At 48.6% G+C, this 12,268-nt stretch overlaps 1 protein-coding gene across 5 annotated transcripts in view; it reads right to left on the reverse strand.

Annotated features, from left to right (window-relative positions):
• Grik4 (glutamate ionotropic receptor kainate type subunit 4) overlaps positions 1 to 12,268 on the reverse strand; it is a 428,100-nt gene that overhangs the window by 65,492 nt on the left and 350,340 nt on the right. For all 5 annotated transcript variants that reach the window (XM_051156249.1, XM_051156245.1, XM_051156246.1 and 2 more), the window contains 2 exons: positions 9,830 to 9,937; positions 3,242 to 3,445 (listed from right to left, as the gene is read on the reverse strand). In XM_051156249.1, coding sequence (XP_051012206.1) covers positions 3,242 to 3,445; positions 9,830 to 9,937 — 312 coding nt within the window. The remainder of the gene's footprint in view (positions 1 to 3,241; positions 3,446 to 9,829; positions 9,938 to 12,268) is intronic.

Here is a 12,268-nt window from a genome sequence, read left to right on the forward strand (position 1 = left end):
AGTCTTTTCCCACTGGAGGGAGCTTAACAGTGTTCTCAACTGCCCTGTGTCTGCTCTTGACGACCTTCATTCTTCATACTAGGTGCTTATACCCCAAGACTTCCCAAGGCTGCTGAGACACGTGGACATGCAGGATCTCTTGAGTCTAAACCTTCAGGGCTCATCAGCTTCAGATAGGATTAAGAACAGTGAGGACCCATAGCTCAGGCTCACATCACTCACAAAATCAGCCTACCCTTCATCTCTGTCACTGGTACCATGAGATCCAACTCCTTAATGGCACCCAGGGTCCTGGTGCACAGCCCAAGCAGTGGAAGAAGTGATGTCCTGTGACCTGACTTCCAGGCAGTGAGAGCTGGGACCCACAGATCACTTGTCCTTCTCCCAGCTGTGTGCTGTTTGCTGATCGACAGTTTCATCAGGCCTTGAAGACTGAGGTACAGAGCCAAGGATGGATGCCACTTTAACACTCTCTGACATGTGCTCGCTCCCTTCCTGCCAGGCAAGCCTTCCTTACCCCTTCCTTGGAATTACACTCTTTGAATTTTGTACATAAACTTTGGCCTTGGTCTTAGCTTCTGCTTTTCAGAGAGGCTGGCACAAGACAATTCAAATACTTATGACATGACCAATACATAGCACTGTTTTTGTTGGAAGACAAGCTGCGGTGAATTTTAAGACCCCTGTCTAATTGCCCAAGTCACTCAGTATGTAGATGCATGCCTTTGTGTGCCAGGATCTTCTTCCTCTCTGCCAGCCCATGTCACAGCTCATTAGGGGGCTAATAAGGAGATGGCTGTACAGTGACTCCTCCATCCCTGAAGTCTCCCTGACAAACACTAGGCAGCCTGGGAGGACTAAAGAGCTGGGCTCAAGGTGACCAAAGACATTGATGAAAGTCAAAGAAAGGGCTTTACATTTCAGCCTGCTGTGGGCTGACTGCATAGCCTAGTAATCATGAGAAAGTCCTCAAATGAGTGTTCTAGAAACGGTCTGGGACTGAAGAGAAAAGTATCGATTGCCTTTCTGGATCCACACAGGGTGAGTCCACATAGCCAAGACACTGGTGTCTTAGTTACTTTCATGTTTTTGGAAAGAGACACCATGACCAAGGCAACTCATAGAAGAAAGTATTTAATAAGGGCTTAGAGTTCATAGCCATCATGGCAGGGAGAATGGTAGCAGGCAGGCAGGTACGGCACTGGAGTAGTAGCCGAGAGCTCACATCTGATCCATAATGTGAGGTATGAGAGAGAGGGAGGGAGGCAGAGAGAGAGAGAGAGAGAGAGAGAGAGAGAGAGAGAGAGAGAGAGAGAGAGACAGAGAAAGACAGAGAGAGAGAATGAGAATACTGGAGAAAACATAAACATGGGCTTTTGAAACCTCAAACCCCATCCCAGTGACACATCTCCAACAAAGCCACACCTCCTAATCCTTCCCAAACAGTTTCACCAACTGGGGACCAAATATTCAAATATACATGACTATGGGGGCCCTTCTCACTCAAACCACCACATCCTGAGACCTTGCTGAAACTTCTGCTGACCCACTGGCCTCCCACCCCCAGCACCAGTCTATAAGCAAGATGCTACTTTTGAAAGGCTCACCCTGAACCTCAGGCCCTCTGCGTGGTTCATAATTCCTTGCTTGAGCTTTGCTATTTACCCTGCTGGGGCCCTGAAGACGCTGCTGTCTGCGCTGCCTGGCCTGGCCCTCAGCATCCTCATTAGCTCTTAAACACCTCTTCCACAGCTCTCAGTTACACAGAACTCTTTGCAGTCGCTGAGGGGAACCTACTACTTGAACAATCTAAGTAGTATTTATAGCCTCAAAGACGGGGATTAAAAACTGTTATCTTATACCCTGAGCTTGGCACACAGAGAGGATTAAAGTCTTGTTATGGTCATAGAGGGCCTAGCATGGAGATAGTCATTCTGAGAAATGAGCTGTTAGGTGATTTTTGCCATGGTGCAAACATTATGGAATACACAAAGACACCTGTGACATCACTGGGTGATAGAATCTTATGAGATCATCATCATCGTCATCATATGTAGTGTGCAAACTAAGGCAGTTATGATATCAGCAGACAATAAAACCATATGAGGCCATCAGCATGGAGGGAACGCCTCTACGTAGTATATGATTTCCATTCAATGAAGAACGGGATCTGAGCATGAATGCCAGCACTATCTAATACAGCATAACTTTTAACAAGCCATTAGGCTCCCAAAGCTCTGACTGCTTATGTGTGAAGTGGAGGCAGAAATGGTCCAAGGAGAGCAGAGACACTGCAGGGAGAGCCCAGGACCATCACCACATGCTGGGAGGCCATGGAAGCTGCTTCCAACCTTGAAATCACAGCGAAGAAATGAGGGTTCAAGCTCACAGAAAGACCAAGACCTGTTCTCTCTGCATTCAGTCCTCATTATCTGTCCCAGTCATTAAAATTCAACCGTAGAAACATGGACAGTGAATTAGCAATGATTTCATTAATTTTTACTGTTGTTGATAGTGTCTGCAAGGAAAACAAGATTTTATTTCCCTAGAAGAACTTTCTAAGCCCTTGCTCTAACCTGACAGGAGACTGGCATTCTATGGCACTCACCTGAATTCTAATCAAGTCACCCACTTACCTTGAAAACCAACAGCACATACCAGTGCATGTTGGCTCTTGGTCTGTAAACAGACATTAATAATGGGGGAAATTCCACACACACACACACACACACACACACACACACACACACACACACACACACACAAAACAAATTAACCATGACTGTGAGCCACACCCCTGATACCTCAGCCTTAGCTCCGAATGTTACCGCGTCCCCTTTACAGCTCCCACACATCAAAGTCAGCTGATGTGGGTGTCCTCTGCTCTCCCAGGGCCTGTTCGAGCTTTGACGAGGGAGTGTCGACGAGCAACAAAACCACCGCAGCAAACAAATAAAACACGGGGAGCACCTAAAAATAGGATCCCAAAACCCAAATCCAAGTTGCTCCTGGAGCAGGAATCATAGCAGCCATTTTCACCACTTAGCTAAAGATTTCTGAAATGGATAGACCCGTATAAGTAACCCTGACCAGGTAAGTGACGCAGAGAGCACATACCATGCCTCCATCACTCCCCCTCCCCCCACCCCACCCCCGCCACCACCACACACACACACACACACACACACACACACACACACACACACACACACACAAAAGTACAGACCACTCGACTCCTTACCCGAGCAATCAGCTCCCCAACCATGCCTGTCCAGGTGCCGTTGGCCTCAGGTACACCGTACACGCCATCCCCGACAAGGCGGATCTTGTAGTTGAACCGCAGGATCTCAGCCAGCTCCTTGAGCATGTCGACACAGAAGCCCTCGTAGCGGTCATTGCCTTCCATCTCCTGGTGGTTCCCCTTCAGCATTAAGTACGGGTTCTCCTGCAGCAAAACTGGGCAGCTGTCATTCTCATCTTAGTCCTGGTGTTGTGGCCACGTGGGGTGGGGAGGGCTGGGCACAGGAGGTCGGGGACTTGGTGGGGTAGAAGGAAGGATGTAGCGTGGGTAGCAGGCAGCCTTAGATGTGGTGATTAGCTGCCCTCCTCTACCCACCCTCTAAGGTGCTCCTTCAAAGTCATTCTAATATCAGAAATACAGGAGTCCCACTGCATAAGGCCATGGCGAGACCCCTTTACACTGTTGGAAGTCATCATCTGTCCTCACTCCCAACTCCATTTTGCCTTTTATGCACAGACCTATTGCTAAGGAATACAAAGATACTTCCAGGAGAACAGGCTAAGTAAGAATACAGACATGATGAGTGGGTAAAGAAAATACGATGCTTAGTCATAAAGCAGAATGAGTTCCTGTCATTTGCAAAAAAGAAAATAGAAAAAGAAGAGCTGGAACTTGAGGTTTAGCATGTTAAGAAATAACTCCAACTCAGAAAGAAATGTTGACGTACATATTGTTGAGAAACCAGCTGTCCTGCACACACCTTTCATCCCAGCACTCAGGAGGTGGAGGCAGGCAGATCTCTGTGGAGGTCAAGGTCCACCTGGTCTACATAGGAAGACCTTGTGCCAAAGTTTAAAAGGGCCATGAACATAAGCGAACAACTGTACCACAAGGCACTGGGAAGCAGGCGGGCCACACCGGTGAGATGTCTAGAGAAAGTGCCACAGAGAAGGGAGATTTACATTGGGCTCTCACAGAGAGATGCGGAAACACTTGTAGGCCAAAAGGTGGGGGCTGGGCCATTACAGGCCAGGGAAGGGCATGTTCAGATACAATTCCATGGGAGAGAGGTGCAGCTCATTGGAGACCCACTGGGGGTCTCCAGGTAGTTGGAATATGGGTCGTACCAAAAGGACTTGGAAGAGAAATAGAAAGAGATGAACAAGGCTAAACATGGGCCTGAATATGCGGGGGGTGGGGGAGGAAATTGTATATCACATGATGTAGTCAAGGAGCATCTTGGACTTACACTAAGTGCTGACAGGGAACACTTAGGTCATGGACAGGTTTCGTCTTGATAATGTGACAGAATCCTGAGCACACATGGCTCACCCTAGACTGGAAAGAGCTAGAAGAATACAAAGTCTCAGGAAGGTCAGCTCCATGCCTGACTGTGTGTCAGGTACAGAGAACAGGGGGTCCTAAGATCCTTGGCATCTACATAGGTGACTCATGATGGTGTCACATTGGCCATGTGTGGCAGGAAAGAAGAACTAGGGCATACTGGGTTTGAGATGGTGGAAGGCTACACGGGGCAGGGGCGGGGGGGGGGGGGGGGGCGAGACCAACGGAGATTAAACATGCTGGTGAGGACAAGGCAGGCCAATGACTTGGAGGCATGGAGAATGTGGGTCACTATGGGGAGGAACTGGTGCAGGACAGGCTAAGAGTGATGGGCGACCACACCTTCAAGGGAACCTAAAAAAGACAAAAAAGAGAAGAGTAGCCATGCTGCATAACAGCACCAGCAAACAGAGGCTAAAAATGAGGGTGCAGGGGCCCGAAGGTCCAGGGGAAGGAGCCTGAAGAAGGAGAATATGGCCTTCCTCATAAAAAAAAAAAAAAAAAAAAAAAGAGCAAGGCTCGGAGACACTGCTGGGTCCTGGTCACAAGACCTTTCTGAGCAGGCATGAAAGGTTTGTGGCACTACAAGAATTAGGACATAAATACATAGAGAAGTGCACAGACCAAATGGAGAAGGTGGGAGGTGGATGAATCAGGCTAGTCTCCCTCACAAAGGGCCTCTCTACCTTGAAGTCACACCTCCCCTCCAAGCTGCAGTTCCCTTCCACAAAGAACAGGGTGGGAGGGTCCCCGAGGATAGGCCATCTGTAATGTATTATTGGATGGTAGTGGCGCTAGGCAGTGTGGTGATAGTCTCCTTTTAAGATGGGAGGGGGCAGAGTACACAGGATGACAGTTAGGTGACAAGGAACCCTTGCAAATTAGGGAGGCTGGAGAAGGCAGAACAGGAGAGGGGTCACCCATGAGCCCTGGATTCCAGGAAGCAGTGAGTAGGGACAGAGCTGGGAAGGGGCCTGGGGTGTGGTGCAGGAGCAGATACAGAGAAGCTGCAAACTGATGCTAGCCTGAGTTGTGCAGGGGGCAGGTAGGAGCAAAGGCTCAACGCATGTGCGGAGAGTAGGTCTTGGCAGAACTGCACAGGGGTCAGGTGTGGCAGGGAGAGAGCAAGATGTACAGAGGGGTTATGCAGGCTACACCACAGAAACAGCTGAGCATCCCAGCAGAGGGACGCGCTGCAATGCTGAGCCACTGTGCTCAAGCCAGAGGGATGGAGGACCAGACCCTGGGATGGAGAGAGTAGTTTGAACACCACAGAGAGGGAATGTCACATCGGGGGCAGGCTGTGTGTCACGGATGTCGATTCTGGGTGTGAAGGTAGTGTGGGGCTCGACTTGTGATCAAGTCCACTGTCGTGACCAGCCAAGTTAGTCTCCTTGCCCACCACACAGGCTGTCCTCAGCTCCAGAAGCTCTCCACGGTCCATTCATCTCCATTCCATCTTCTGTCAGACCTAGCTCATCATGACCTTGGAGTCACATTGCTTCTGACACCAATGCATTTATTAGAATTATCTCCATGCTTGGGCCAAGGCGGCTGTGAAAACCATCCAGCACTTCCTCTTTGCACTCCAAGGCTGTGCGGCTCCCACAGGTGGTATGAGTGGGGTTTGAGGCCATCCCTTCTCTTTTACTGTCACATCCCTGATGGCTGCTGATTATGAGTGAGAAAGGCCTCTCAGCCCTGTGGACAGCACGTGGCTGAGGGTTTCAACTCTAGGACCGGAGTAATTTTTTTTTAAAGTTATTCTAAGAAATGTCACGAAATTCTCCTTTCTCATATTCTATTCTCAAGTTCACTTGAAATCTACTGTCATGTTCAAAGTAAACGTTCACAAGGCTGATCTTTGGAAGGGAGAGGTGTTAGTCAGCCAAAGGATCAGCAGGCCTGGGACTCATTGGCACTTTGGAAAATGAGAGAGGGTGAGCACAGGCTTGTCCTCAGCAGGGGTGCTGGGAGAACCCGAGGTGACAATACAGCTATGTGTTTAACATGGCACCCCGCACAGAAAATGTGGTCTGAAGATGGTTGCTGTAGCTAACCCCAAGTGTCCCTGGGAGGAGTGAGACACTGTGGCTATGTCACTCAGGAGCACTGTTTGCAGGGGCACATCGGGCTTGAATTAGCACCTTTGCTCCTAGTAAGAGTTTCTAGTTTGGATGGGCCACCTCAGCCACCTCTGCACAGGAAACTGACTCTGGTTTCCTTTGAACTAGCCTTACACAGGAGTACCCTGCCAGCACAGACATCTCAAGAGTCCCTATGCTGATATGGATACATGTACATAGGTGTACACACACACACACACACACACACACACACACACACACACACACACACACACACACACACACACACACACACACACACACACACCCCAGAGCAACTTTCCCATCTGAGAACATGACCTTCTGGCTTCAATATAGCAGAAGCCTCTAGCATAGTCAGATTCCAGATGTGAGGAGGCAGGAAGCGCAACCTAGCAGGTTTGCTGTCTCCTGTCCCAACTTGGCTTTTAAAGAATTGCTCAAAACTCCTTCCTCAAATTCTGCCCAAAGACATTCGCACACTCAGACCCTAATTATTCGGTTCCTATTTGTGTCAGGCACCCCAATATTTGAGGCACTCCCATTCAGGAAGGGGATGTGGGAAGTCAAATAATCATGGGAAGATATGTCTGGTCAGAGTGTATAGGAAGAGACAGGGACAGAAAAGACAGGAGTCAGCCAAGGGGAGACTCCAGGGGAAAGACAAGCTTTGAGCTAGGGATTAGGCAGCTAGAGGAGAGGGAACAGTTCCCCATCGTGGAGGTATGGGGCCCGTGAGGAACCCTGGATCCCAGGACTGCAGGCAGAGGTGCTTGCTAAGGTAGTTATTTGAGCACAATGGGCTTAGAGCCCAAGCTAAGGAACTAAGAGGGGAGGCAGGAAGAAATTACAGGACAGTTATGAGTGTAGTGAGGAGTTGGACTTGGCAAGTGGGAAGGGTGCCTGGGAGAACGCCACCCGTGACTGGGCACAAGGAAGCACAGGAGGTCTAGACTACGTGGTTGTGAGACTGATAGAAGGCAAGTTCCCAAAGGTAGAAAAGACAGCTGGAGGGAGGGCCCAGTGGTCACGCCTTGAACTACATCTCCCACCAACCAGCTTAGCCATGTCCCGGTTCTCAGCTGGATAGGGGACATCACCTCTCTCTAATCTTCCTGGCATTCTAAGTGGCTCGGGTGAGCAGAGTCAGAGCTGGGAGCTGGAGAGGCTGAAAGCTGGAAGTCTGCATTGCCCTCCCTTCTCCCCAGCTGTTTCCTGGCAATGGGTTTGGGGATGCGATGGGTACCTCCTCCCCTGTGTCTTGCCTCCACTCAGATTTCACCCCCTTAAGGAGGCCACCTCTGACCACTTGGGAGCTGACACTGCCCTCTGTTCCTTTCAGCCTTCCTTCTAATGCAGTGTTTGACTTGAGGTTAAGCATCCCTAACTCAAACGCCAAGCCTGAGCTGCTTCAAAATCTGAAACATTTCTGAGTGCTGGCAGGACCCTACCAGGTGTTTCAGAGTCTAGAATTTCTTATTAGAGATGTTCAACTAGCAACGTCTAGGAAAATATTCCCAAACCTGAAAACCATTCTCAAATTGAAATATTTTGGGTCCAAAGCATTTCAAATATGTTGGACTCAATCTTTGTTGACGTTTTATTACCTGCCTCATAGTCCATACTAAAACAGAAGCTCCCGAAAGACAGGGAATCTTGGGTTTGGTTCACTGATGTTTGCCGAGTATCTTAAAGAGTGCCAAGCATGTAGAAATGCCCAATAAATAGCCCTTGGGTGAACAAATGAAAACATTCGGGGGCTCCTCTCAAAATGAAGGGAGCAGTGAATGGTCAAGCATAAAAGATCCTAAGCACTGTGGACTCGGGGTTCTCCATTATGCTCTCCCTTTCCCAACCCATGCCCGTTCTCAGGAAAGCCCTCGCTTTCCAGCATTTTCTAAGCACCTAGCAATGCTCTCCTTTGTTCTCCTTTCCCTCTGTGACCGCTTCCAGTCTTTCATAGTCCACCGCAAATGTTGCTTTCTCAGCCTTTGCTACCCTCCCCGTGGCTCCTTCCTCCACACCCCAGGGCTCTACCTTCCTGCCTCTCTCCTGGCTTTTTGCCCGCTCTGTTTATGATAGGCTGGTAATCCCAGGCCAGCCTTCCTGGGCTTTAGGAGTTCCTGAAAGTAACAATGGAGAACTATAGGCTCCTTTTTATTTTCTCAAACAAACAAACAAACAAACAAACAAACAAAAAAAAAACCCAAGAGAAATAGACATGTCTGCAGACTTTGTACCTCTGTCTAGTAGGGGCTAGACTGTGCAGCTAGCCTATACATTGCCTCTGCTTTGAGCTGAAAGATTATCAGCATGGCTGTGTGGGGTGGGGGAAATGCCCTTTTGATTAGTTACAATCAAAGTGGGGAGGAACAAAGTAATTATTGCTTAACATGTAGTTGGCTTGATTGACAGATCTCTGAATCATGAGATCTTCAGGGCTCGGGGTGATGGTAACACCTTGGCTGTGTGTACTTGACTGAGCCCATCGGCTCAATGATAACTTCTTTGACGATACAGACCAGTACATACTCATCTTTGGTTTCTAGGAGTGAGCATAGTGCCAGACACACATCAGGGAGCAGAGTTGGGAGGTGATTATTGGTAATTACTGAATAGAAAAGAATCAAGCAGAAGGGCAGATGGCCTGTGGACTTATAGGTTCATTGAGAACACTCTTGTCACAGTGAAGGGAAGAGAAGGGAAAGGCCACAGAGACCCACAAACACTCAGGTGTCCACTTGAGGGTGTGGCAGGGGAGGAGCTGGTTTTGAACACAGCAGCTACCAAGCAAAGTAGGCTGCTGGGAAAGCGGATCGTCATCCAGCTTGTCCCACCTGTGTCAGAAGGTCCCATTTCTAGGGTTTCAAAACAGCTCTCTTAGGCACCCAGATCCCCCGGGAGAGGCATCCGCACACTGTGGACTCTCTCCCCCTGCCCCAGCTGCTCAGGACCTCATCAGACATCATTTCCATACGAAGCAGCAACGGGAGTGCAATTTCTCCGTCATAAATTGGCCTCTGAGCTGTGATTAGCATTTCCATCTTCTGTTTCCTGGGAAGCACATGAGCAAGAGCTTCGGGAGAAGCACCTCCCCCCCTCAGGAGTTGCAGCTGGAGGCCCGAGAAACCCCGCTTACCAGGATGGTGGTGACGACCAGGGTGGTGTTGAAGAGGCTGTCAGAGATATTGGAGGCGTAGAGGCGGCTGTCCATGCTGAGGCCCTCTGCCACATGCCACTGGCCAATCTGAGGAGACCAAGGGGGAGAGAATGGGAAGGCTTGAGGAAGGGACAGACTGGGCTGCAGTTTGCTGGACTTGAGAGCGACAGAGGGCAGCGCTCTGTTATAGGGAAACCAGGGGTTGGGGGGAGAGGATGGAGGAACAATAATGGAGGTGGGGTAGACTGGACCAGAACTGGGGTACGTGATACAAGATTGAGGGTCTTGAGGGAAGAGGGATGAAGAAAGAAAGGATCAGAGACTTGGAGGAGATGCGAGAGGAGAATGGGGAAATTAAGTTAGGATTGTAGCACAGTACAGAGAAGTCAGCAGAGGAGGAACAGTAGGGAATTGCGTTATGGTCAAGCAGGGCTGGGACACAGGCCTCTTTTGCTTTGGCCACCTTCGGTAAACTCAGTGATCTAGGTGAGACTAAGAATGGCAGCATGTATGTTTGTATACTTAAAAAACTGGTTAAGAAGGGAAAAAAATGATAGCTTATGTCTACACTTGCAAGATGGAAGCAGAAGGATTGCTTTAGGTTTGAAGTTCACCTCGGCTACTTGGTGAGTTAGTTCAAGGATAGCCTGAGCTACATAGTGAGACCCTATCTCAACAAATAAACAAAAATGTGATTAAGAGGACGGCTATAAGGTGCGAAGGAACTGGTGTGTACTAGGCCTTTAATGGAAGCTTGCCGAGGGCTGGGAGTGTACCTCAGTGGCACAGCGCTCATCTTGTGTGAAGACGCCTTGTGTTCAATGCTTGCTACTGGGAAGCCCAAATGAAATCACACGACTACAGGGGCAGAAACCTGAATGCCTATGCGATAGTGAGGCATATGGCTGAGTGAGTAAGTCAGAAGAGGGAGCAGTCAAGTCATAGTCTCCGCATTCCGCCACCTCACTATGAGGTGCCTCTGGCACCTTGGCTCTCTCAGCTAGAATTGGAAATGTTCCTTTTCCTGCTCAGAACCCACAGATCACACACACACCACTTTGATACTGCAGTCCTCACTCTAACCAGGAGCCTAAAACTCACCGTGCAGCCTCAGTGAGATTTTGGAGCTCCTAGGCCTGCGTCCCAGAAAGTTCTGGTGAGGATGGATTTAACCTGGCACTCCATAAATGATATTTTTCCTTCAATTTTTTAACTGTATTTTTAAATTGTCTTTTATTTTGTAATTATTGTGGTTAAAAAAAAAAAAAACAGTTTACATAGAGGTCTGGGAGATTGCTCTATTGCTACAGAGCTCTGAGTCCGGATCTCTAGCATACATATTAAAAAATGAAAAATCCAGGCATGGCAGTGTGCCCCTTTAATCACAATCCTAGGAAGGCTGAGGTGGGAGGATCTCAGAGGCTGGCTGACCAGTTCCAGGCTCAGTGAGAGTCCCTGAATGAAAAAAAAAAAAAAATAAGGTGGAAAGAGCTAAAAGAAGACACCCTAAGCAGACATCTGGCCTTCGTGTATGCACATACCCACCCAAACAGGTGTACACATGCACACACACACACACATACATATGCTAATAATACATTCATACATACATGCTCAAATATGATATAACCTCTTGATCATGTTCAGTTGGCTTCAAACTTACGGCAATCCTCCTGCCTTGACTTTGCAAATGTTAGCAAGAGCTACCATGCTTCCTTAACCAACTTTTGAGTATATATTTATAATACTGTGGGCTACTCCATCATCCTGTCAATCTCTAGGGGATCTGATGGAACAGAACGCTGTTTATAATAGACCTTACACTACATAAATATATTATAAACAAACAATACAGAACACAAGGATATAAAAGTCTATGAATAACGCATACATATACAATACACATATATTTGATCTCAATATAACTCTGCTGGCTAGACCCCAGACTAGTCACTTCTGTTGTTGAGTAGCTGGGGTTTGTACCCATGAAAGATAGCTAATGATTTCCTGCATACCCAGAGATGCACAGGGCCACCTCTTCTGAATATCCAGAGATGCACACAGCTGGCTTTCCTAGGTACCAGCAGCAGCTTTCCTGGAGAACTCCCATGTACCCTGCAATTGTCCCCTGGAATTGAGCTTTGGATTTGCCTTCAGATGATTCAACCACAACGAAGACTTGGCTCCCTCTTGCCCTCATCCTTACCCCATGGAACAAGAGAGCACAGAGGCACAATAAGGAGATACCAGCAACCTGCCTTTATGCTTTGGAGAGGGTGGCCCAAGCAAAGGGAAGGCCACACCCAGGGCCATCCGGGGCCACCAGCTGGGATATCTGATGGCCTTCCAAGATTGGGCATGAACCCATGGGTCATGACAGGCGAGCCTTACTGGGGGCAAAAGGTAGAGCAGCAAAAG

The sequence above is a fragment of the Acomys russatus genome, chromosome 14, assembly GCF_903995435.1.
Source record: "Acomys russatus chromosome 14, mAcoRus1.1, whole genome shotgun sequence".
Lineage (NCBI taxonomy): Eukaryota > Metazoa > Chordata > Mammalia > Rodentia > Muridae > Acomys > Acomys russatus.